The sequence below is a fragment of the Callithrix jacchus genome, chromosome 2 (assembly GCF_049354715.1).
Source record: "Callithrix jacchus isolate 240 chromosome 2, calJac240_pri, whole genome shotgun sequence".
Taxonomy (NCBI): Eukaryota; Metazoa; Chordata; class Mammalia; order Primates; family Cebidae; genus Callithrix; species Callithrix jacchus.
In genome coordinates this window covers 45798030-45822265 of record NC_133503.1, presented here as the reverse complement: position 1 = coordinate 45822265, position 24236 = coordinate 45798030, and the positions used below count along the sequence as shown (strand labels likewise).

General features: G+C 37.0%; 1 protein-coding gene across 1 annotated transcript in view; it reads right to left on the bottom strand.

Annotated features, from left to right (window-relative positions):
- The window catches only part of STK32A (serine/threonine kinase 32A), a 146780-nt gene that overhangs the window by 87381 nt on the left and 35163 nt on the right, over positions 1 to 24236 (bottom strand). The window contains exons 3-4 of the mRNA XM_008987313.5: positions 18129 to 18184; positions 16909 to 17060 (exon numbers count right to left, since the gene is read on the bottom strand). Coding sequence (XP_008985561.2) covers positions 16909 to 17060; positions 18129 to 18184 — 208 coding nt within the window. The remainder of the gene's footprint in view (positions 1 to 16908; positions 17061 to 18128; positions 18185 to 24236) is intronic.

Here is a 24236-nt window from a genome sequence, read left to right as displayed (position 1 = left end):
GGAATTCCCCCCACAACAATAAAACATTACTGACATTCAAGACAGTATGCTGCTGGCTTTGAAGATAAACAACGGGGCCACAGGCCAAGAATGCAGGCAGCCTCAAGAAGCTAGAAAAGATAAGGAAACAGATTCTCCCCTAGAGGCTCTAGAAGAAACACAGCTCTGCTGACACCTTACTTTTAGCCCAGTGAGACTGATTTTGGTCCTCTGACCTCCAGAATTATAATATAATGAATCTGTGATGTCTTGCCACTAACTTTGCGATAATTTGTAACGGCAGCAGTGGAAAACTAATACACTGGTTTAAATTTATACAAGTCTTACCTTTATCTAAGGTGCTTTCCTTGGCCACCTTGACTTAACTGGGCCTTTACCTATATACACCTGCTTCCTTGATTTGAGCTCAGCTCTGTTTTTGAGATTTTTTTTTTTTTTTTTACTTTGTTTCATCTAAAAGTCATCCCTTTAGAAGTACAAATTTCAGGTTGCCTAGCTAACAATTGTTCAGGGCTTGATAGTCTAAAGGTGAGAACCTATTGAAAACTGGCAAATGAAGAACCTTATAAAGCTATAAAATCTGCTTCTGTGTGTCTGCATGTTTATATGTGTCATGTGTATGTGACATTTATTACCAAAATATATGAAAGAGCTGTACTTAATTGGCCAAAAGAAAAAAGAAACAAATGTTTCATCAGAAAAATAGAGAGTAACGCAAATCCCTTTTAGTTCACATAACTTGGGTAAATCTTTGGTAAATAAGACCAGTTAATATTGTTGGTTTAATAAAAGCCACTGTGCCTTCTGATGAGCAAAATATCTCTGTTTTAACTTTTGGATTCTTGCTTAGGTGGCAACTGCCTGACATTTGCAGGCTACAAAAATGATTAACAAAGAAATAACTTGATGTGGGGTCCACAGTGGCTCCGACCAGATGTCCTGGCGCTTGAGGAGGCGAGGCCATGAGTTCAAGGCCACCCTGAGCAACGTTGCAAGCTCTCATTGATTAACCAAAAAAAAAAAAGAAATAACTTGATGGCTAGTTTTGTTTAATGAATTATTCAAGCATAATTGTTAAGAATGAATAAATTAAATGTATGTAAATGGGATAGAAGAGTATAAATGAATTTTTTCATTTCAAAAATCTTTTTCAGTAACTAAATATTAAAGTCATGTTAAATTAAGTATTAGGTAATCATAAAATGTCTGCGTTAGTAATATGGTGTAGAAAAGCTAAATATACTTAGATCTGTTAATAAACAAAATAATTGAGAAAACACCTCTCTAAAAATTATGAAATGGTTTTCATCTACAAATACTGGTATAAAACAGCTCAAAATTACTTCATCAGATTTTACTGTAACTTGGCACTACTAAGAGTTAAAATTGTAGGTATCATATGTAATTAAAATGACTAGATATGGCCAGGCGCTGTGGCTCATGCATGTAATCCCAGCATTTTTGGGAGGCTGAGGAGGGCAGATCATGAGGTCTGGAAATTGAGACCATTTTGACTAACATGATGAAACCTTGTCTCTACTAAAAGTACAAAAAAATTAACCAGACATGGTGGCATATGCCTGTAACCCCAGCTACCTGGGAGGATAAGGTAGGAGAATCGCTTGAACCCAGGAGGCAGAGGTTGCCAAGATTGTACCACTGCACTCCAGCCTGTGTGACAGAGCGAGATTCCATCTCAAAAAAAAAAAAAAAAGACTAGATAAAAGAGACAATTCTATACACAGGGCATATAAAGAAATTAAGATGTGTTTTTGGAAAAGGGAGTTGCAGAGACAGTAATTTTTTATTTACATGAAAGAGAGCATTGTGTGGTCAACATGGTAAGGGAGAAAGAAAGTAAATTTTGTCCTAAGTAGAATGCCGATCTAAAAAAGAAGGAGAGGACGAAACTGAAGGTTTAAGCAAGTTGTAGGTTTATGGAAGATTAATCTTATGAAAGGACTTTTGTGTGTAATCAAGTTGGCTAAAATTAGAAGAGAATTGTTTATAAGTTTTTCTAAAAAGTGAACAATCCCAAAAGCTCACTGAAGCAAGGTCAGAGTCTGGGCCCCTCTTTTGGAACGACAGGGTTTTCTTGAAAGATTGATCTTCTTTTTAATAGAAAATTGTAATAGGTGATAAAAGATTTATGAAAATCTTATCTTCTGTGGTCAAAGCTGACCGAGATTATATGGATGTGTTTATAAGGTTTTATTAAAATTAGCTTTATTATTGATAACACATGAATATAAAAGTAAGATTTGGTATTGTCCTTTGAACAAGAATTTTATATAGTATTAATAAAAGACAGTAAAAGATTTGTTTGCCTTTTGAGTAAACTTCAAAAAGCATAAAAACAGAAAAAAGATAGCCTTGAGAGGATACCTAGCCTTCAGAGGCTTTTAAAAGTAAAATCTGAGATTCCTTATGAAAAGGAGGGAAGACTTTGCCTCATGCTGTCCCTGTTAGGTTTCTTCTTTGGGAACTGAGTCTCCTCTCTATCAAATAGAAAAAGTTTTTGCTTTTGAAATCTTGGAACTATCACTTTGGCTAATTAAATGACCATTATTTTACAGTGACCTGCAAGAATATTTTGAGCAAGTTTTTTTAAACCTTTGATATTTGAAAAACTTCCCAAAATCATATTTCAAATTAAAATTTAGTCTTCTTTTTAACCGGAAATTAGTTTTGAGCTATGAGGGCCCGTAGAAGTTCAAGAGAGGCAGATCAGGCTTATTTGACATGTTTAAGTCATATAGAAAGCATTATCAAATAAGAAATGATGTTTAACTTTCTTTTAGTTATACTTGTATAAATGTAGTAATATTATTAATATGTGTTCCAAAATTGAATGAGATTCCAAAAGTGCCAATGTTTTGGTATATATGATCAGTAATAATTATGATTGTTATGTTAAGTTATATGCTACAGGCATAACCAAATCTCCTTGTCAACTGTGTCTTTAACCAAGGCTTCTTTAAGTCTTTTGTCATCCATAGACAATTATTATTTTACTTTGATTCTTTATAAAAAGTGGTTTTTCATCAGCTACAGTCCAAAATTTGCATCTCCTTCAAGGAAATTCATGGAAAGGACTCTGAGAAGTCTTGAATACAGGTTTCTGAAAGTTTTGGAAATTATACCATTGGACTATGGAAAAACTTCCAGAATCTTAATAAAAACATCTATTAGTTCATGAAGATTGCTAACCCAATATCAAATAAAACAAAAGTTAATTACATGGAACTGAACTGATAGAGGACTAAATTTTTATTTTATTTTTTTTTTTAGACAGAGTTTTGCTCTTGTTGCCTAGGCTGGAGTAAAATGGCGCAATCTTGGTTCACTACAACCTCCACTTTCTGGATTCAAGTGATTCTCCTGCCTCAGCCTCCCGAGTAGCTGGGATTACAGGCATGTGCCACCACACCCAGCTGATTTTGTATTTGTAGTAGAGATGGGGTTTCACCATGTTGTCAGACTGGTCTCAAACTCCTGACCTCAAGTGATCCACCTGTCTTGGCCTGCCGAGGTGCTGGGATTATAGGCATGAGTCACTCCGCCTGGCCAAGACTAAAATTTTTTTAATGACTTTTTTTGTTTGAAATGTTGCTGATTTTTTTTATTTTGTTTTCCAAACTCAAGAATTTTTTTTGAGCTATTTAGAGCTAACAACAATTAAGTAAAGTATTCTTTTATGAGCAAAATTGAATCATCTTGCTCTCTACCTGATTCATCCTGAATTTGGAAGCTATTTGTGAATACACTTAATTTATGGCAATATTATTTGTGTAAGTTCAGTAAGAACCTGTTTTCTTCTGTAGCAGTACACAGTTGGAGACACTGGTCATTTTACAAAGGCTGGTCATTTCACCAAGGTCTTGAGTGAAATGACATACTTTCAGATATGACAAAACTGCTTTGATGAATTGAAGTTGACTTTCTAGAGCCAAATAAAAAGCCCTTTGGAAAAACTGACCTGATACTTTGTCTACATGGTACCCTCACAAGTTTTTTGACCTTGCAGTAAGTAAAGAATGTAACTGTTTCACAGGCCCAGAAACCTCAAGATATTTTAGAACCTCAAGAAGAGAGAAATTCACCCAATTTATATAGATGCTATAGGTAGTCTGATGGTAAATTATTGGCTTTGATACCTAGTTTAGAGAGGCTTTTACAAGTCTAATCTCAGATTCTTTGTGAAAAAGTTAAAGCAAAGCCAACTTAAAAATGCATTCATGGCTATTGATTATTTTTGCTGTACTTAATGCAAGTAATCGGGCCAAATATAATACTAAAACTTATTTTGCAAGCATGTTGGTCCTGCTAAAATTTATCTTGGGTAGAAATGGTGAACTGAAGAGAGACAAATTATGGTTCAGAAGAAAATTATAGCATACCTGCTTTTAGATTCAGCCTTGACCATTGTTTTTTAGTTTTTATTATTTTCCTAAAATTTGATCTAAATCTTGAATTATTTACTGCTACAACAAGTCTCTAAGAAAGGATGGGATTTTAATTTTCTTCATGTTTTACTTGACTTTCCAATGGAATAAGTTATGTTTTTTTCATTCAGGCATAGAAATTCTTTTTTTTAAAGTTATAATCCTTATGTCTATTATATTTCTACTATGTATATCTCATTGTTTTACTTATTCTGAGAAAACCAACTGCATGTTATTCTAAAGACTAGAGATGATTCCACAAGCCACAGTAATTACATAAATTAGTGACTTGACTGAAGGCTTATTTGTGGTACCCTGCAATGCCATCCCAATTCAGCTTTTGATGGTGTTAAAAATCTTCATTAAGACTCATCCTCTCCCCTTCCCCCAAATGTGGGACAGGACCATCTGGGAATAAGACTTTCTAGCAATGCAAGACTAAGTTCCTGAACATAAAAGGAGCCAAAACTGTTTAAGTTCATCCACAATGCTTTCTTTGCAAAATCTTGATGAAAAGGGGGGAAATGAGAAAACAAAAATAGCTCAGAACAGGCTGAGCTGTATGAAATATGCACGATTTATTAGGTTTAGAGAAACATGAGTATGGGGTGTCAGTCGCACCCATGCCCAGGGACAATCTTTTAAAGGCATTTTGTTCCTGACTAGCTGCCTCTTCCTGACTAGCTGCCTCACCCATTATCTCTGTGGTCCTGGAATTTTGATACAAAGAATAATGTATAGTCCATCAATAGCTTATGTTATTTTAATGTAAATTTTTGGTAAACAACGTAGGAAGAGCCTCATCTTTTTTTCTTAAAAGTCCACCTAGAACTGCTGCTAATTGGAGTGTGTATATTCTGGGCAATGTAAATCTATGCTCCCAGGTGGCCATTCTCAAGCTCTGGGCTCCAGCAAACTCTATATTTAATCGTGTTTTCAGAATCTCGTTATTAAGGTTGACACCATGTATTGGGCTATGTTCAGAGTCTGAAAGGACTCATGTCACACTCTCAGTACAAGTAGTCCTTTCCAGTTAAAATAGATGATCTGGTCTCCTAATTTCCTGAAACCACATGTGGACCCTTTCTATCCATAGTGACAAGGGACATGAGTAAAGAGAGAGCCCCTGAGGAGTTGTGTGCAGCTGCAGGCTTAATCTCAATTAACAAAAGCCACCTGGGGAACCAACTATGCTGGGAAAGACTGGGGCCTATTTGTTTTCAGGCTGTGGGTTGCCAGGGCTTTGTGAAGAGCCCTCAGAGACAGACTCACAGGAAGATTTTATTTACTTTTCCTGGATGCCATCCCTGTCTGGCAGCATTCACTTGATAACGTGGCCTACATTTGAAGCCTGTTCCTCAGTGAAGTCAGGTCCCTGGAGGCTAGTAAGGTTGAATTTTATTTCCAAATGTTCTTTCCTCCTTAACACCCTTACCCCCACTTAACTTTCTCTGAAGCCCCAAAACATACATTTCCACACACCACACATACGGTTCTTCATACTTATTCTCTTTGTATACTTCTCACAATTTATATATTCATGTGCCATTTGATTAATGTCAGGGCTCTATTTCTGATCACCAATATATCCTCATAGCATGGGTTTCTAATACAATGAAGGTTACCAGATTTAACCAATAAAAGTACATGATGCATAAACTTCAAATTCAGATAAATAATGAATAATTTTCAGTAAAAATATATATCTCATGTCATACTTGGATCACATACTAAAAATTATTGGTTGTTTATCTGAAATTCAAATATAACTGTGCCTCTTGTATTTTACCTGACAATCAAATTATAATTTATTTTTGAGCCTCAGTAAATATATATGTGAATGAAGAAATGAAGGAGCTAATGTGCAATCAAAAACAGAAAATCAAATGCAGACATTTTACTGGTAAGCATACACCGACATGTCAGAAGTGATTGTTACAAGGTGATAGAATTATCGAAGAATTTTTATTTTTCAAGGTAGTTTTCTGTTTTTCAAGTTGACTGCAATGAGTGGAAGAGTTTTCAAATATACACACATATTTATGTGATATATATATATATATATATATATATAAAAAACACAAACATATAAACTTCATAACATTAACTCACTTTAAAAAGGAACAACTTGTGTTTTCCCTCAGCCTGAAAAACTAGAATTTTATGACTAAATCTCCAGAAGCTAGGGGTATTTTAGCATGGATGAGATTACTGAAAATGTTATTGAGAGGCCTACATAGCGTATCAGTAAAATAGAGTACACAAAGAAGGCAGGAATTTTAAAAGTATTGCTGTTATTTTATAAATAATGCAATGCTTCTTAAGCTTTTGAGCCTTTTGGGAGGTAAAGATAAATCTAATAGTTAAACTCAGGACATAAAATCTTGATTAAATTGGACATAACTTACTGGGGAGTTTTGATGTTTGTTTAATTCGCAGAACAAGGATAGAAAACAAAACAAACAACTTATATTCTTATAGAGGATGATTTGAGGCACCACCTTGACCGTGCACATACAACTTCCCATGATGTCCTGGGGCTAAGCACCATTCAAATTTGTCCTTTGGACGTCCACAATGAACCACTAGAGATGGGCAAGTTCAGAATGTCATACCTTCATGAAGTAAGGAAGGAAAAGAACTAACATTTGTAAAACAAATGTCACTATGTGCTGGGTACCAGCCTTAGCACTTTATTTTGTTTCATTTATAAATGAAGTAAAGTCACACATATTAACCTTATCACATAATCATGTGACTTAAAAATGATAAACTAAATTACTCACTGACATGGTTTGCATCTGTATTCCCACCTAAGTCTCATGCTGAATTGTAATCCCCAATGCTGGAGGTGGGGCCTGGTGGGAAGTGATTGGATCATGTGTGTAGATCCTCATGAATGCTTTCACACCATCCTCTTGGGGCTGTTCTCATGATAGAGGTCTTAAGAGAGCTAGTCATTTGAAAGTGTGTAGTGAATCCCCCCTCCTCTCTCTTGTTCCTGCTCCCAGCATGTGAGATGCCTTGCTCCCCGCATTGCCTTCCACAATGGTTGGAAGATTCCTGAGTTCTCCCACAAAGCAGAAGCCACTATGCTTCCTGTACAGCCTGTAGAACCATGAGCCAATTAAACCTTTTTTCTTTATAAATTACTCATTCTCAGGTATTTCTTTATAGAAATGTGAGAACTGACTAATACACTCACAATCACACTTCAGAAGCACTGCAAGATGCTTTATAGTTTTGGAAAGATTAACTTAAATCGAACATATTGTACTTACTAAAATGGAAAGTATTTATTAGGAAGAATGATACAGATTTGTGAAGATTTTTATCTCACGGTTTGAAAGACAAAGGGGGTTTCTGTTGTACTTTAAGCATGCACCCTCCCAGTTGGTTTCTAGTTTTGAATGTAGTACCAGAATCACTGAGGGGAGGTAAGTCTTTTCTCTCTCTTCTATCAGTGTTAATGATGCCTGGTGTTCCACTGTGAGGTTCAGTGTAAGAAGTGAGAAGGAAAGAACAGGACATATAACATGTTATCACCAGGTCAGTATGCATGGAGGACAGAATGTTGTCTGGAACGACACCAAGTTAGCAAACAGCAAAATCCATCATCACTGGCCAGCCTAAAGCCTTATAATACCGATTTAAAAAGACAAAAGGAATAGAATGAAATCAGCTTTGCCCACACAGCGATGAAAGACAAATATGAAAAGGTAAAATGCTAAGGCCTTATAATGGGTCCCTGGACTTAAAAAAAATTAGTTGGTTGAAATTTTGAAGAAGAAAAATGTGACGTTGAACAAAGGGGGGTTGTGAAGTGACAGTACCTTGTCATTCTCAGGATGCAAAGAGAGGGGAAAAGAGGCAATTTGATGATTGCTAAGGGGAGGGAAGAAAGAGCTGCATTCACTTTAGCTTTTTACATGGCAGCATTTTGAATAGGCCACTGTAACATACTGATTAAATACACTGAGCTTGAGCTGAAATTAGACTCTACCATGTCTGAGTAGTGCATAAACTATAACAGACCAATTTCCAAGTCATATAAAACCATCTTCTTTTATATATAAAACTGTGGCATAGAGGCTTTGAGCAAATTGTATACTAAGTGAATTGTATTAATTAAAGATGGATGGAGGCAGGTTTTATGCACTGATTTCTCCAGAAGGATGTCCCTACACACAGAGTAAAACCTCAATTATATTTCCATTAGCATTTGCTGAATAAAGACCCTTTTTTCTTTCTTTGCTGGTAAGTCAGAACTGCTTGGTATGCATATTTAAATAACAGTCATCCTGAATTAGCTTTAAGAACCACCTCTTAACATAATGGATGCATTAAAATGTAAAACAAAATGAAGGTGACACACAAAGACCTTGACGCACAAGAAACGAGCGGAAGGTAATAGATACTGTAAGCTTCTCCTCTCGGCCAGCTGTTTTCTATGCCGTGGATTATGGAAATAGCTTTGAATGCAGATCACAGTAACTTAATGTCTAGTTACTGATACAAGTTAGCTTCAGCCATGCTAAAAGCTATTTGTTGAGAAAGGCAGCACCTATCCTTGTCTAACTTACAGGTATATATGTGACTGCTTAAGAAGTATGCTACAAAGCAATCAGTTTTATTGCCAGTTATTTTAAGGAGAAAGTGCTTTGTATAAATTCTAAATATCAACCTCAAGTCAGTCAATGAGGCCATACTTTATAACCAAAGTTCCTCCCCTACAGTTTATAGTTGGGGGGTAGGGAGTATAACTAGTAAGACATCTGAATTCATTCCTCATCTGCCCATTTAATTACAATGCTTTATATATATAAAAAATTATATATATATAATTAATACATATATATATATATTAACTTTAAGGACAAGGGAAACTGTGACAACTGAACCAAGAAGTATTTATTAGTGACAATAAAACAAAAATGTTCTTTCACTATAAAGCCAAAGAAACTATGGAGAACAAAAGATCCTAAGGAAGATCATAAGGAGAATTTTGCAAATGCTTGCCTAGAAATCAAGATGCATTTATGTAACAGTGGGGATGAAGATCTGAGTGAAACGGGAATAATAAAGGTGGTGGGAGGAGAATAGAAAATTCCAGGCAGCAGTTTCACATGACGAGCAAAAGGAAACTGTTGAAATAGCTGCGTAAACAAGGGACTGATAAGAACCTGAAAAACCAGTGTGTAGGCCAAGCTTGCTAAGACCAGCTAGACCCAACATGGTGCTAGATTTTTTTCCCACAAGTTACTGGGGTACAGGTGGTGTTTGATTACATAAGTTCTTTAGAGGTGATTTGTGAGATTTTGGTGCATCCATCACCCAAGCAGTATACACTGCACTGTATTTACAGTCTTTTATTCCTTGCCCTCCTCCCACTCTTCTCCCAAACTTTCAAAATTCCACTGTATCATCCTTATGCCTTTGCTTCCTCATAGCTTAGCTCCCACATATCAGTGAGAACATAAGATGTTTGCTTTTCCATTTCTGAGTTACTTCACTTAGAATAGTAGTCTCCAATCTCATCCAGGTCATTGAAAATGCTGTTAATTCATTCCTTTTTATGGCTGTATAGTATGCTATTTTATATATATATATATATATTACATTAATAGTTTAATGTAGGTCCCATCAATTTATCTTTGTTTTTATTGCATTTGCTTTTGGGTTCTTGATCATGAAACCCTTGCCTAAGCCAATGTCTAAAAGGGGTTTTTCCAATGTTATCTTCTAGGATTTTTATAGTTTCAGGTCTTAGGTTTAAGTCCTTAATCCATCTTGAGTTATTTTTTCTATAAGGTGAGAGATGACGATCCAGTTTCATTCTCCTACATATATATATACATGGATAAAGAAATTGTGATGTGTGTGTGTGTGTGTGTGTGTGTGTGTGTGTGTGTATCACAGTTTATCTACTCATTGACTGATGGGTATTTTGGTTGGTTCTACAATTTTGCAATTGTGAATTGTGCTGCTGTAAACATGCGTGTGCAAGTATCTTTTTTTGAATAATTACTTCTTTTCTCTGAGTAGATACCCAGTAGTGGGATTGCTGGATCAAATGGTAGTTCTACTTTTAATTGTTTAAGAATCTCCACACTGTTTTCCATAGTGGCTGTACTAGTTTACATTCCCACCAGCAGTGTAGAAGTGTTCCCTGTTCACTGCATCCATGCCAACATCTGCTGTTTTTAATTTTTTTATTATAGCTATTCTTGCAGGAGTAAGGTAGAATCGCATTGTGGTTTTGATTTGCATTTCCCTGATCATTAATGATGCTGGGCATTTTTTCATATGTTTGTTGGCCATTTGTAAATCTTCCTCTGAGAACTGTCTTTTCAGGTCCTTAGCCCACTTTTTGATGGGATTGTTTGTTTTTTTCTTACTGATTTATTTGAGTTCATTGTAGATTCTGGATATTAGTCCTTTTTCAGATGTATAGATTGTGAAGATTTTCTTCTACTCTGTGGGTTGTCTGTTTACTTTGCTGACAGTTCCTTTTGCCGTGCGAAAGCTCCTTATTTTAATTAGGTCCCAGCAATTTATCTTTGTTTTTATTGCATTTGCTTTTGGGTTCTTGCTCATGAAACATTTGCCTAAGCCAATGTCTAGAAGGGTTTTTCCAATATTATCTTCTAGGATTTTTATAGTTTCAGGTCTTAAGTTTAAGTCCTTAATCCATCTTGAGTTGTTTTTTCTGTAAGGTGAGAGATGATGATCCAGTTTCATTCTCCTACATGTGGCTAGCAATTATCCCAGCACCATTTGTTGAAAAGGGTGTCCTTTCCCCACTTTATGTTTTTGTTTGCTTTTTGGGTTTATTTCTGAGTTATCTATTCTGTTCCATTGGTGTATGTGCTTATTTTTGAACCAGTACCATGCTGTTTTGATGAGTATGGCCTTATAGTATAGTTTAAAATCAGGTAGTATAATGCCTCCAGATTTGTTCCTTTTGCTTAGTCTTGCTTTGGCTATGCAGGTTCTTTTTCCATGTGAATTTTAGAATTGTTTTTTCTAATTCTGTGAAGAATGATGATAATGTTTTGATGGGGATTGCATTGAATTTGTAGATTGCTTTTGACAGTATGGTCATTTTCACAATATTGATTTTACCCACCCATGAGCATGGGATGTTTTTCCATTTGTTCATGTCATCTGTGATTTCTTTCAGCAGTGTTTTGTAGTTTTCCTTGTAGAGGTCTTTCTACTTCTTATTTGTTTGTATTTTAAGTATTTTGGGTTTTTTGCAGCTATTGTAAAAAGTTGAGTTATTGATTTGATTCTCCACTTGGTTGCTGTTGGTGTGTAGAGGAGCTACTGATTTCTGTACATTAATCTTGTGTCTGGAAACTTTGCTGAATTTTTAAAAAATCAGTTCTAGGAGCTTCCTGGTGGGGTCCTTAGGTTTTCAAGAAAAACAATCATATCATCAGCAAGCAGTGATAGTTTGACTTCCTCTTTACTGATTTGGATGCCCTTTATTTCTTTCTCTTGTCTGATTGCTCTGGCTAGGGCTTCCAGTACCATGTTGAAGAGTGGTGAGAGTAGGCATCCTTGTCTTGTTCCAGTTCTCAGAGGGAATGCTTTCTTTTTCCCATTCAGTATTATGTTGGCTGTAGGTTTGTCACAGATGTCTTTTATTACATTAAGGTATGTCCCTTTTATGATGATTTTGCTGAGGGTTGTAATTGTAAAGAAATGAGGCCGGGCATGGTGGCTCATGCCTATAATCCCAGCACTTTGGTAGGCTGATGAGGGTGGAGCACGAGGTCAAGAGATCGAGACCATCCTGGTGAACAAGGTGAAACCCCGTCTCTACTAAAAATACAAAAATTATCTGGGCATGGTGGCACACGCCTGTAGTCCCAGCCACTTGGGAGGCTGAGGCAGGAGAATTGCTTGAATCCAGGAGGCAGAGGTTGCAGTGAGCCGAGATCATGCCATTGTACTCCAGCCCGGGTAACAAGAGCAAAACTCCATCTCAAAAAAAAAAAAAAAAATTTTGTTGAATGCTTTTTCTGCATCTGTTAAGATGATCATGAGATTTTTGTGTTTAATTCTTCTGTTTATGTGGTGTATCACATTTATTGACTTGCATATTTTAAGCCATTCCTGCATCCCTAGTATGAAAACCACTTGATTATGGTGGATTATCTTTTGATGCATTGTTGGAGTCAGTTAGTTAGTATTTTGTTAAGGATTTCAGCATCTATGTTCATCAAGGATATTGGTCTGTAGTTTTCTTTTTTTGGTTATGTCCTTTCCTGGTTTTGGTATTAGGGTGATGCTGGCTTCATAGGATGAATTAGGGAGGTTTCTTTAGTGTCAAAGGATTGGTATCAATTCTTTGAATGTCTGGTAGAATTCTGCTTTGAATCCATTTGGTCCTAGGCTTTTTTTTGTTGGTAATTTTTAAATTACCATTTCAATCTCACTGCTTGTTATTGGTCTCTTCAGGGTATCTAAATTCTTCCTGATTTAAGCTAGGAGGGTTGTATTTATCCAGACATTTATTCTCCTCTTCCAGGTTTTCTAGTTTATGTGCATAAAGTTGTTCATAGTAGCCTTGAATAATCTTTTGTATTTCAGTGGTGTCAGTTGTAATATCTCCTGTTTCATTTGTTAGTGTGGTTATTTGAATTTTCTCTCTTCTCTTTTTGGTTAATCTTGCCAATGATCTATCAATTTTATTTATCTTTTCAAAAAAACCAGCTTTTTGTTTCATTTAACCTTTTCATTTATTTTATTTGAATTTCATTTTGTTCTTCTCTGATCTTTGTTATTTCCTTGCTTCTGCTGGGTTTGGGTTTGGTTTGTTCTTTTTGCTCTAGTTTCCTGAGGTGTGACCTTACAGTGTCAGTTTGTGCTCTTTCAGTCTTTTCAATGTGGGCATTTATGGCTATGAACTTTGCTCCTAGCAAAGTTTGCTGTATCCCAGAGATTTTGATTGGTTGTGTCATACTGTCCTTCATTCAAAGAATTTTTAAATTTCCATCTTGATTTCATTTTGACCCAATGCCATTCAGAAGCAGATTCTTTAATTTCCATGTATTTGCATGGTTTTGAAGGTTTCTTTTGGAGTTGATTTCCAGTTTTATTCCACTGTGGTCTGAGACAGAGCTTGATATAATTTCAATTTTCTTAAATTTATTGAGGCTTGTTTTATGGCCTATCATATGGTCTATCTTGGAGGAAGTTCTATGTGCAGTTGAATAGAATGTGTATTCTGAAGTTGTTGGATGAAATGTCTGTATATATCTGATAAGTCCATTGGTTCCAAGGTATAGTTTAAATCCACTGTTTTTTTTGTTGACTTTCTGTCTTGATGACCTGTCTAGTGCTGTCAGTGGAGTATTGAAGTACCCCACTATTACTGTGTTGCTGTCTATCTCATTTTTTAGGTCTATTAGTAATTGTTTTATACATTTGGGAGCTCCAGTGTCAGGTGCCTATATGTTTAGGATTGTGATATTTTCCTGTTGGACAAGGCTTTTTACCATTATATAATGTCCCTTTTTGTCTCTTTTAACTACTGTTGCTTTAAAGTTTATTTTTTCTGATATAAGAATAGTTATCCCTGCTCACTTTTGGTGTCCATTTGCATGAAATGCCTTTTCTCACCCCTTTACTTTATGTTTATGTGAGTACTTACTGTGGTAGGTGAGTCTCTTGAAGGCAGCAGATAGTAAATTGGTGAGTTCTTATCCATTCTGTGGTTCCGTAAGTAGAACATTTAGGCCATTTACATTCAATAATAGTATCAAAATGTGGGGTACCATGGAATTCAACATGCTCTTTGTAGCCTATGTACTTTGCGTTTTTTCCCAAAGAAGAAAAAAAAGCTGAAACTGAAGCTCTTCTCCCACAAACAGACCTTCAACTTCTCTAGTGGGAGTCTGTGTTTGGGAGAGGAGGGTCTCCCTTTCCCACTTCCACAGTTGGGGAACTCACAGTTTTGGGGGGGTGCTTTCCTGGGTCCTGCAGGGTGTTTTTTTGTTGTTTTTGCTTTTTAACTTGTGTTTTTATTTTATAGGTCCTCTGTGATCTATGCTTTAAAGAGATTCTGTTTTGATATGTTTCTAGGATTTGTTTCAAGATTCAGAGACCCTTTTAGCACTTCTTGTCATGGTGGCTTGGTAATGATGAATTCTCTCAGCATTTGTTTGTCTGAAAATGACTGTATCTTTCCTTCATATATGATGCTTAGTTTCACTAGATACAGAATTCTTGGCTGATAATTATTTTATTTGAGGAGGCTGAAGATAGGGCTCCAATCCCTTCTAGCTTGTAGAGTTTCTGCTGAGACATCTGCTAATCTGATAGGTTTTTCATTTGTAGGTTACCAGGTGCTTCTGTCTCACAGCTCTTAAGATGCTTTCCTTTATCTTAACTTTGGATAATCTGATGACAATATACCTAAACAAAGATTTTTTTGCAATGAATATCCTGAGTGTTCTTTGTGCTTCTTATATTTGGATGTCTAGGTTTCTAGCAAGGCTGGGGAAGTTTTCCTTGATTAGTCTCTCAAATACGTTTTCCAACCTTTTAGAAATCTCTTCTTCCTCAGTGACACCAATTATTCTTAGGTTTGGTCATTTAATATAATCCCAGACCTCTTGGAGGTTTTGTTCATATTTTCTTATTATTTTTTCTTTTTCTTTATTGAATTGGGTTAATTTGAAGACTTTGTCTTCAAGCTCTGAATTTCTTTCTTCTACTTGTTCAGTTCTATTGCTAAGACTTTCCAGAGCACTTCACATTTTTAAAAGTGTGTTTAAAGTTTTCTGGATTTTTAAATTGTTTTTTATTAAACTATCTATTTCCTTGAATATTTATCCCTTCACTTCTTGTATTATATTTTGGATTTCCCTGCATTGGGCTTCATCTTTTTCTGGTCCCTCCCTGATTAGCTTAATAACTAACCTTCTGAATTCTTTTTCAGGTAAATCAAAGATTTCTTCTTGGTTTGGATCCATTGCTGGGGAACTAGTGTAATTTTGGGGGGACACTGAAGAGCCTTGTTTTGTCATATTACCATGGTTGGTTTTCTGGTTCCTTCTCACCCCTTGGTGGCAGGGGGGTACAATAGACTTTGTAAGTGTTCTTAGCTTTGGTTATTTATAGTTCTATTTTTATGCTGGTTGTCCTCCTGCCATGAGGTGGCGCTTTTCAGAGAACAACAGCTGTGGTATTATGGGGAGGAACTGGCAGTGGGCAGGGCCCTAGAACTCCCAAGTTTATATGCCCTTTGTCTTCTGATACTAGGATGGGTAGGGAAGAACCATCAGGTGGGGACAGGGCTAGGTGTCTCTGTGCTCAGAATTCCTTGGGTGGGTCTTGCTGTGGCTGCTGTGGGACATGGGAGTGAGAGTCTCAGGTCACCGGAGTTGTGTACCTAAGATTATGGCTACTTCTGCTGAGTTATGCAGATTGTCAGGGAAGTGGGGGAAAGCCAGCAGCAATCACAGGCCTCACCCAGCTCCCAGGAAAACCAACGGCTGGTCTCACTCCCACCATTCCCTCCATAACAGTCCCTAGACTGTTTCCAGGCAGAGAACAATACTGACTTGAAAACCTGCCCCAGGCTAATTGCCTCCCAGCTGGAAAGAAAATGGCTTGGTTCTTCCCCTGCCTGTGGAGTCTGTACCCTGGATTTGAGTCCTCCCCTAAGTTCTAGCCAGGCACTTCTCACCCTCTTCAAATTCTTACAAAGTTCAGCTAGAGATTTGCTTTTCCCTGTGTAGTTTTACCTCCTGCTCCTCTCCTGTTGGATCCCTGTGGTGCCAGGCAAGAACAGCCCACTTGGGGACCCAGCGATGTCCCACAGCCTTTCTGCTGCTTCTTCTACCCTGTATTTCACTGGGCTTTCCAAATTGACTTAGCTTCAGGTAAAGTCAGAAACATCTGCAGCAAACAGACCTTCAGCTACTGCAGTGGAAGTGTATGCTTGGGAGAACAGTCTGCTTCCTTCAGAGGGTCTGTGGTCCTCTCCATGGTGCTGAATTCAACCCAGGTTTCACCTAGGACCTCATCATACACTCATTAGGATACTTAATAATACACCCACCAGCACCATGACAGTTCCAGGAACATTCATATTTGGTGTAAAAATAGGTGGCACCAGAGTTCCAAGAAATCTCCATTTTTTTCAGGAATCTTCATGAATGTTTCACCCCTTGGTTAAAGAAACTTTTATGGCGGCTGCCTCAAACCCCCTTATATGACACTCCCTGGAGTCCACCCACGCTCCCCTCTCTTGAGTGTGTACTTTTCACTTTGCAATAATCTCTGTACTTTCACTGTTTTCCAACTCAACCTTGAACTGTTTCTTGCAATTGCATCAAGAACCTGGATATTAGCCAGCATCAAGTTCCCAGAGGCATTTGGGGACCTCCCCTAGCCCACCAATTTCAGGAGTGTCTCTATTCAGGGGTCCAGTAAAACTACTCACCACAAATTCACCAGGAAAGGGTGCTCCAGACCCTGCATGATCTGGAGTTCCTTGAAGACATTTCTTACTTCATTGCGCTCCACACACTTTTGTTTATTCATGTACTTCATTGCGTACATCTTCTTGGTATCATTCTTCTGTACAATGCAGACCTAATGGTGAAAACCAGAGTGAGAGAGTATTTAGGGAGATGATGCATCATGGTGATGAGAGACAGAACAAGACATGTTCTTTGCTGTGGCTTGGATCTTTAACATTTGTAAATTATATGATGTTAAAGTTCCCACTTAGCTCTGATTTTAGATTAAAAATTTCATTTTCTTTTCTATGCACCAGTTCAATTCTTGGATCTCTTTTTTCTCAAACAATTTTGCCTGGTTTTGCTTTTTTGAGTTTTTAAGACAGCATTTTGGTGAAAATAGCTGCCTCCATGTCAGGAATCTTCCAATAACAAGTAACATCCTTAATCCTGCTTTGAGTGACTGAAATAGACATGACTAAACTGTCAACTTGAATAATACTGTGCAAAGAATTTCTGTTTACAACCATACATGATATAACCAAAAAGTACTTTAAGGACTGGAAAAACACTAAATATAATGTCCATGTTTTAAAAATTTCTTTAGCGGTCTATATAATACCTGATAAAGTTAATAGCAAATGATTTTAAAATGCAAGTTTAACATGAAATACTATTCTCTTAAAGTGTGCCTTCATTGAGAAACTAGTAATCAGGGTTTGAATATGTAAGGTTCTTGCAAAAATGTCAGACTGAATATGTACAGTTCTTAAGATAAAAACATTATACAAATGAGGAAACTGAAATAGAAATCAGGTGGCTTCTTTCCCACATGAAAATAATTAACTCTTCCATTGACAAGACAATTATTACTGGGTGTACAGTGGGTATAATCAGAAAATGATTCTGAAATCCTCATCTACTTTAGGGTGGAGAGAAAAGCTTTAAAGGTTAGTGAGAGTAAACAGATTCAAGTTTAATGAGATTATTCTGAGAACAGTATGTGTTCATTATGTAGCTGCCTGTCACATGCTTTCCGTAAACTGTAGTGACAATTTTATAAAAATCCATTATAAAATCATTTTCACTTAATCATCTTTCCTTGTAGTCCCAGCAACTCAATAATGTGAACATTTCTGGATCCTCTGTTCCCTGGGCTACACAACCCTGCTGGTGGTTAATTATTTCAGTTGGTTCTCACCTTCCCAAAACTGCCTTTCCCAATGGCTCGCAAAATTTCAAAGTGGTCAAAGTTGACTGTAAAACAACAACAAAGAAGAATATCATGAGTGATTATCAATTTAACTTTAGTAGCTAATAAATAATAAAGATTGGACTACTGAAGTATCTTGCCTAAAATATGATCTCAGATTATATTAAAATGCCAATCTATTCATCCAATAAACATCTATTGAACACTTATTATCTATTCATCATAGTGCTTATTGCTGGGAATATAGTTTTCAAAAAGTGAAAATAGAATCTCTGCATTTATGGAGTCTGTAGTCAAGTGAGGCCCTATAAAGAGAGAGACTCTTATGGACTAAATAGTCATGAAAGTAAATGGAAAATTCAGGCTCCTGCTGCAAGTTAAGAAGAGAGGTCATGGGGCTTTAAAAACATAACAGAATTTGACATAGGCAGCAAGGTAAGGGGAAACATCTCTGAGCACAGAATGACTTCAGAAAGATCTGCTCCCAGGTGCATCACATGTATGGCTTTACTGAAGATCAGCAATGTAAAATATTCTCCTTGCCTATTTTCTTACTATGACCACTCTTTTGTATCTAAGTAATTTCAATTTTACCAAGTAGGAAAGTATTACATCTCTAAGTGTGTAGCATGAACTCATCTCCAAAGTGCAGACATGTAACAGATTAGAATGGATGTATGTGCAGAAGTCCACTAAATACTGTTTTGAAATAGTCGATCCTTCACACTGCAACTTTAAAACTTCAGCCCCTAGAAGAGGCAACAGTTGATTAGTTTATAGGTAGCATGGGTTTTTGAGTCAATGCTCATGGAATGCATAGTGATGAGAAGAACAAATTATAGATTCTCCTGCACAGGTGACAATTTTCAGTTTCTTTCCTTGGTAACGGAAAAATGTTTGACTCTGTTTTCTGGTTTTTGAAATAAGGATTTAGCTCAGTTCAATTCTAATAAGGGATTTTAAGAGTTTTAGAGGAGTTAAATTCCAAATAAGGGATTTTATGAACTTAGTTAGAAAAGATTGTGAAACACCAAATGGTGTAATTTTTCTCTTTAAAAGACCTAGTTTGTCTCTATTATCCAGAATAATTAGATAAGCTCCTTCTGAAGAAAAAAGTTTGGCAAGAGTGCCTCTCAAAGTCTTTTCAAGATTTCTGAGAGTCAAACATTTTAATGATGTGACTTAATCATTTTCTCTTCTGAACTCCAAATTTGCTTTCTTTTGAGCACAAAACCTACTCTATCATGTGAGGCAGCATGTATATTACAAATAATCCTGTACTTGGAATGAAGAGACTTGAGATAAATGACAGATTTTTTGAGCCTCCATATACTCATCAGAAAAAATTGGACTGACTCTCCTAGATCAGAAGAATCCCTTCTACTAAGAAAGTATTACTAAAGCTGTTTACTTATTTAACATAGTTACTCAAGGGAGTGACTTCTTTTCTAAAATTCCTTGGATTCTGAGTTTATTTCATCCACTACAGCATAAGCTCAATGAGGGTGGAGATGATATGTCATTTTGCTCACTCTGGGTCCCCTGCCACCTCAGTAAATTCCTGGCTTAGGTAGTTGAAGACATAACTCTGCAGTTCTCACAAGGCAGATCTTAGCAAATAAATCAAACTAAGCTGTAAGCATACACAAGAACACCAAAACAATTAGTTCTTATACGTATGGATAGTGTGATCATTTGGATCCTCTAAGGCAGTGCTTTTGAACTGTGAGTCAAAACCCATTAATGAGTTATGAATTTAGTAATAATAAGAGGTACTAAAAATTTAAAGAAATAAATAGAAAATACCAGAAATGCCTCAAATGTAGTAAGAGTAGTACTGCTGCTGAAACTGTTGTTTCTATTTCATATACTTGAGTAGACATATATATACAATCCCAGCTTTATTTACTATGTCATAATATGTTGTTTGGTATATGTTTTGCCTCGGGTTGTGGTCAGAATAATTTTATAAACACTTCTGTAAGTTTTCTCTTGAGTTTCATACTGAAATAATGAAAGTAATGATTTTCTTCTGCCCATTACATGAATCTGAGTTGTGTATTATTTACCATGAGAGTGTTAAAAAAAGCTGACCAGCATTTATTTGCAAGTTCAAGATTTTATCTTCAGCAAATCCAATAACTCACTGTGATTTCTCCACTAGCAGTCTAGCCTAGAATGCTGTGATGACATTTTAAATCTCCAAGGATACAGCAAGTACCTAGAAAGCCTGAAGTTCCATCTTGATATCAATCCATTTCATGAACCACCTCCTTTTATAAACCATTTTAATCTTACCGAAAATAATACGGGATTACATTTCAGGTTCCTGGTAAATTTATACTAGCAAGGTAAATTTATACTAGCAAAACTGCCTTAACTAAATGTGACCTCCCAAATGTCACTTCTTGGAAAAGGGACAAGCCTAATTAGAGCAAGTTCATCTTATTTATGACTTTATCAAAGGAAGACACAACCTCTCTAGTCTAATGCCATACTGCCTAAAATCACTTCCTTGTAAAATCACTTCCTTGTATAAAATCACTTCCTAACGAGAAAGCCAATGATAGATTAAAAGTGGCAATGAGAGGCTGGATGCAGTCACTCGCACATGTAATCCCAGCACTTTGGGTGGCCGAGGCAGGAGCAATGCTGGAGCTCAGGAGTTTGAGACTAGCTTGGGCAATATAGTGAGGCCCCATACCTAAAAAAAATTTTAAAAATTAGCTAGGGATGGTGGTGTGCACCTGTAGTCCCAGCTACTCAAAACTGAGACAGGAGGATCCCTTGAACCTAGAAGCTGAGGCTGCAGTCATCTGTGATTGCACCACTGCACACCGACCTGGGAAACAGAGTGAGAACCTGTCTCCAAAAAAAAAAAAAAAAAAAAGTGACTAGAAGAGGCTCTCTTATTCAACCCTGACAGTCTCTTCTTAAATGTTCAACAGAATCACTAGTTAGCAGGAAGACTAACTTGAAAACACAAATAAACCTCATAAATTCAGACAAAATCAGAGAGATGAAGTCAGAATTGTGGATTATTTTGTCAACAGAAATCTAATAGTACTATAAACATGTAGAATTTACCTAAGGGGAATGTGGAATAGTGTACCCACTATATTCTTAAACCCTTGATCAATATGAACAGTAAATGCCAAATTGGACTTGCAGTCTGTTTTGTGTAGTCTATGAGCTAAGAATGATTTTTGAATTTTTAAAAATTATTTTAAAAAACCAACGGATATGCAGTGGAGAATGTACATAAACCCACAATATTTACTAGCTGGCTCTTTACAGAAAAGTTTGATGGCTGCTGAGATTAAGAGCAGAGTCCCTGAAGACAGACAACCTGAATTCAAATCTCAGCTCCAACAATAAAAAGCTATGTAATCTTAGAAATTTACTTCTATGAGTCCCTTTCTGCATCTATAAAATGAGGATGAAAAATAAGATGTACCTCACAAGGTTTATAAGAAGATGAAATGGGTCATGTGCATAGCATATTGCCTGAAACAAACTACTTTTACTAGTAGTGCTACTACATCTTTTTTTTTGAGACGGAGTTTCCCTCTTGTTACCCAAACTGGAGTGCAATGGCACGATCTTGGCTCACCGCAACCTCCGCCTCCTGGGTTCAAGCAATTCTCCTGCCTCACCCTCCTGAGTAGCTGGGACTACAGGCATGTGCCACCATGCCCAGCTAATTTTTGTATTTTTAGTAGAGACGGGGTTTCATCTTGTTGACCAGGATGGTCTCGATCTCTTGACCTTGTGATCCACCCGCCTCGGCCTCCCAGAGTCCTGGGATTATAGGCGTGAGCCACTGCACCCGGCCACTATTTCTTAACAAGTATCGTAGCTCCCAGCAAATACCACTTTAAGCTGCCATGGTAACACCTGGGTATTATCAGGCAGTATGGAGATAAATGGCATCAGCATCATTTCAACACATTTGGGGTTTTCATAGTCTGTGGTATGGCGTCCTTGCAATGTTTTCTCTGACCTCTAAAGCAAAGTTAACCTTAGTGGTGTTTACTTTTTGGGTCTTATCCTTGTATTATGTTTTAAAACTTTCATTCTTGTTCATGGAGCTCTGGTAACTGTAGCACTTTGGGAGGCCAAGTCAGGCGGATCACGAGGTCACAGTTCAATACCAGCCTGGTCAATATGATGAAACCCTGTCACTACCAAAATTACAAAACTTAGCCAGGTGTGGTTGCCTGTGCCTGTAATCCCAGCTGCTCGGGCCACTGAGGCAGGAGAATTCCTGTGATGCAGAGGTTGCAGGTAGCCACCACTGCACTCAAGCCTGGGAAACAGAACAAGACTTCATCTCAAAAAAGAAGAAGAAGAAAAAAAAGAAGAAGAACAAGAAGAGGAAGAAGAAGAAGAAAGGAGGAGGAGGAGGAGGAAGAAGAAGAAGAGAGAAGAAGAAGAAGAAGAAGAAGAAGAAGAAGAAGAAGAAGAAGAAGAAGAAGAAGAAGAAGAAGAAGAAGAAGAAGAAGACAGAAAGCCTGTCTGGAGATACTGGGTCTTTGTGGGGCCTTGAAGGCAGTGGTTTAGGTAGGCAGAGGCAGAGCCTGGTTCTCACTCACACTGACAGGGATGGGCTAAGGTATATGGCCTGCAGGAAAACAGGCAAGGGAGATGTAACTTTGAGGCCTCCCTTACGTGCCTCTGAGTCCTGCTTCACACAGGTCTTTTCATTCCAGCCTTCACAGTCATTGTATCTGTACAGTATCCTAAAAGTTGCCTGGAGGTATATCAGGTTAACAAACAAAGTTGAATGTGCCTTAATGTGATAATTACATGGAATATTAAAAAAGTAAATATCTGAAAAGTACTTATTTCACAGTTTTTCTTTTGGGTGGGTACACATTCCGTCACTAATCAACCAGACACAGAAATTCTATATGCATGAGGCATTTGTTTATGAGGGCAGTCAGTACATGTTGCATTTTTACGTCACTTTCTATCTTCACATCCTTACAGTGTATATAGTTAAGGGTACTTGGGCTCAGAGATATGAGATCATTTGTATGGTTATTACTAGCATAATGATTTATGAATGTTGAGGTTAGATTTTAAAAACAGGAAGTAAGGCAAAACCTTGTTTATCAAAACTACACATAAAAATCCTTTAGAAAGGTACCTTTTTGAAAAGCAAGTCTTTCAAAAAGTCCAACAGACAATTATATCTACTTTGTGTGGGTACCCAATGAGGCTCATAAACTGCATCTAGGATCTATTATTTGGGAGAAAATGGTTTAAACACTAAAATTACACTCCACTCATTGGTGAGAATGTATTTATTATAGTCACATTGAAAGTAAGAACAACTAGGTGGATAACTGGTTGAACCTTTTTGCAAAGCCACACCCAATACTTGAGTGGAGGAGTGGATAGAATCGACTCACTTGAGTCTGCCTAGTTGTACTTTGATAAATTCAATATGCACTTTTCTCATTCTGGACCCAGGCTTTTAACCACTATTTTTTTTTTTAATGTTTCACTCATCCAATGGACCAGGGTACTCCATAGAGCCGTTACTACTCTCTTGCTAGGATGTGCTTTAAGCCTGTGGTTTCTTACCACCACCACCACATCTTTTCTCTAGGATCAAAAAGCATCAAATGGGGAGCATAAACTGTTACCCAGCATAAATCCCTTATCCCATACGTAACGAATGCTAAAGTTATCCAACTATTTCTCTCTATAACCACTATTTTTATAGCAGTCATCTTAATGTTATTCTTACTGTATAACATACCTACCTATCCCAAAGGTAGAATCAGGGAAGCAAGATGGGATTTCTTCCTGTATCATTTTAGAATTATATGTCAAATCAAGTTTTCCAAGTCTTTCCTTTAGCATAAACCATGCTGATTCTGAAACCCAGTGATGATACTTTTTATTTCCTTTGTTTTACTTCACTTCCTATCTTCTCGGTCTCAACATGCTGTGCAATAAGCAATGTTAAAGGAAAGAAAAAGGAAACCTTTTTTAAGAGTCTGTTAGAACACCCTGATGCTTGTAATTTCAGAGAAGACCCTTGTAGAAGTTAAGGCAGGAAGCCCCCCCTCCACTTTTTCCTAC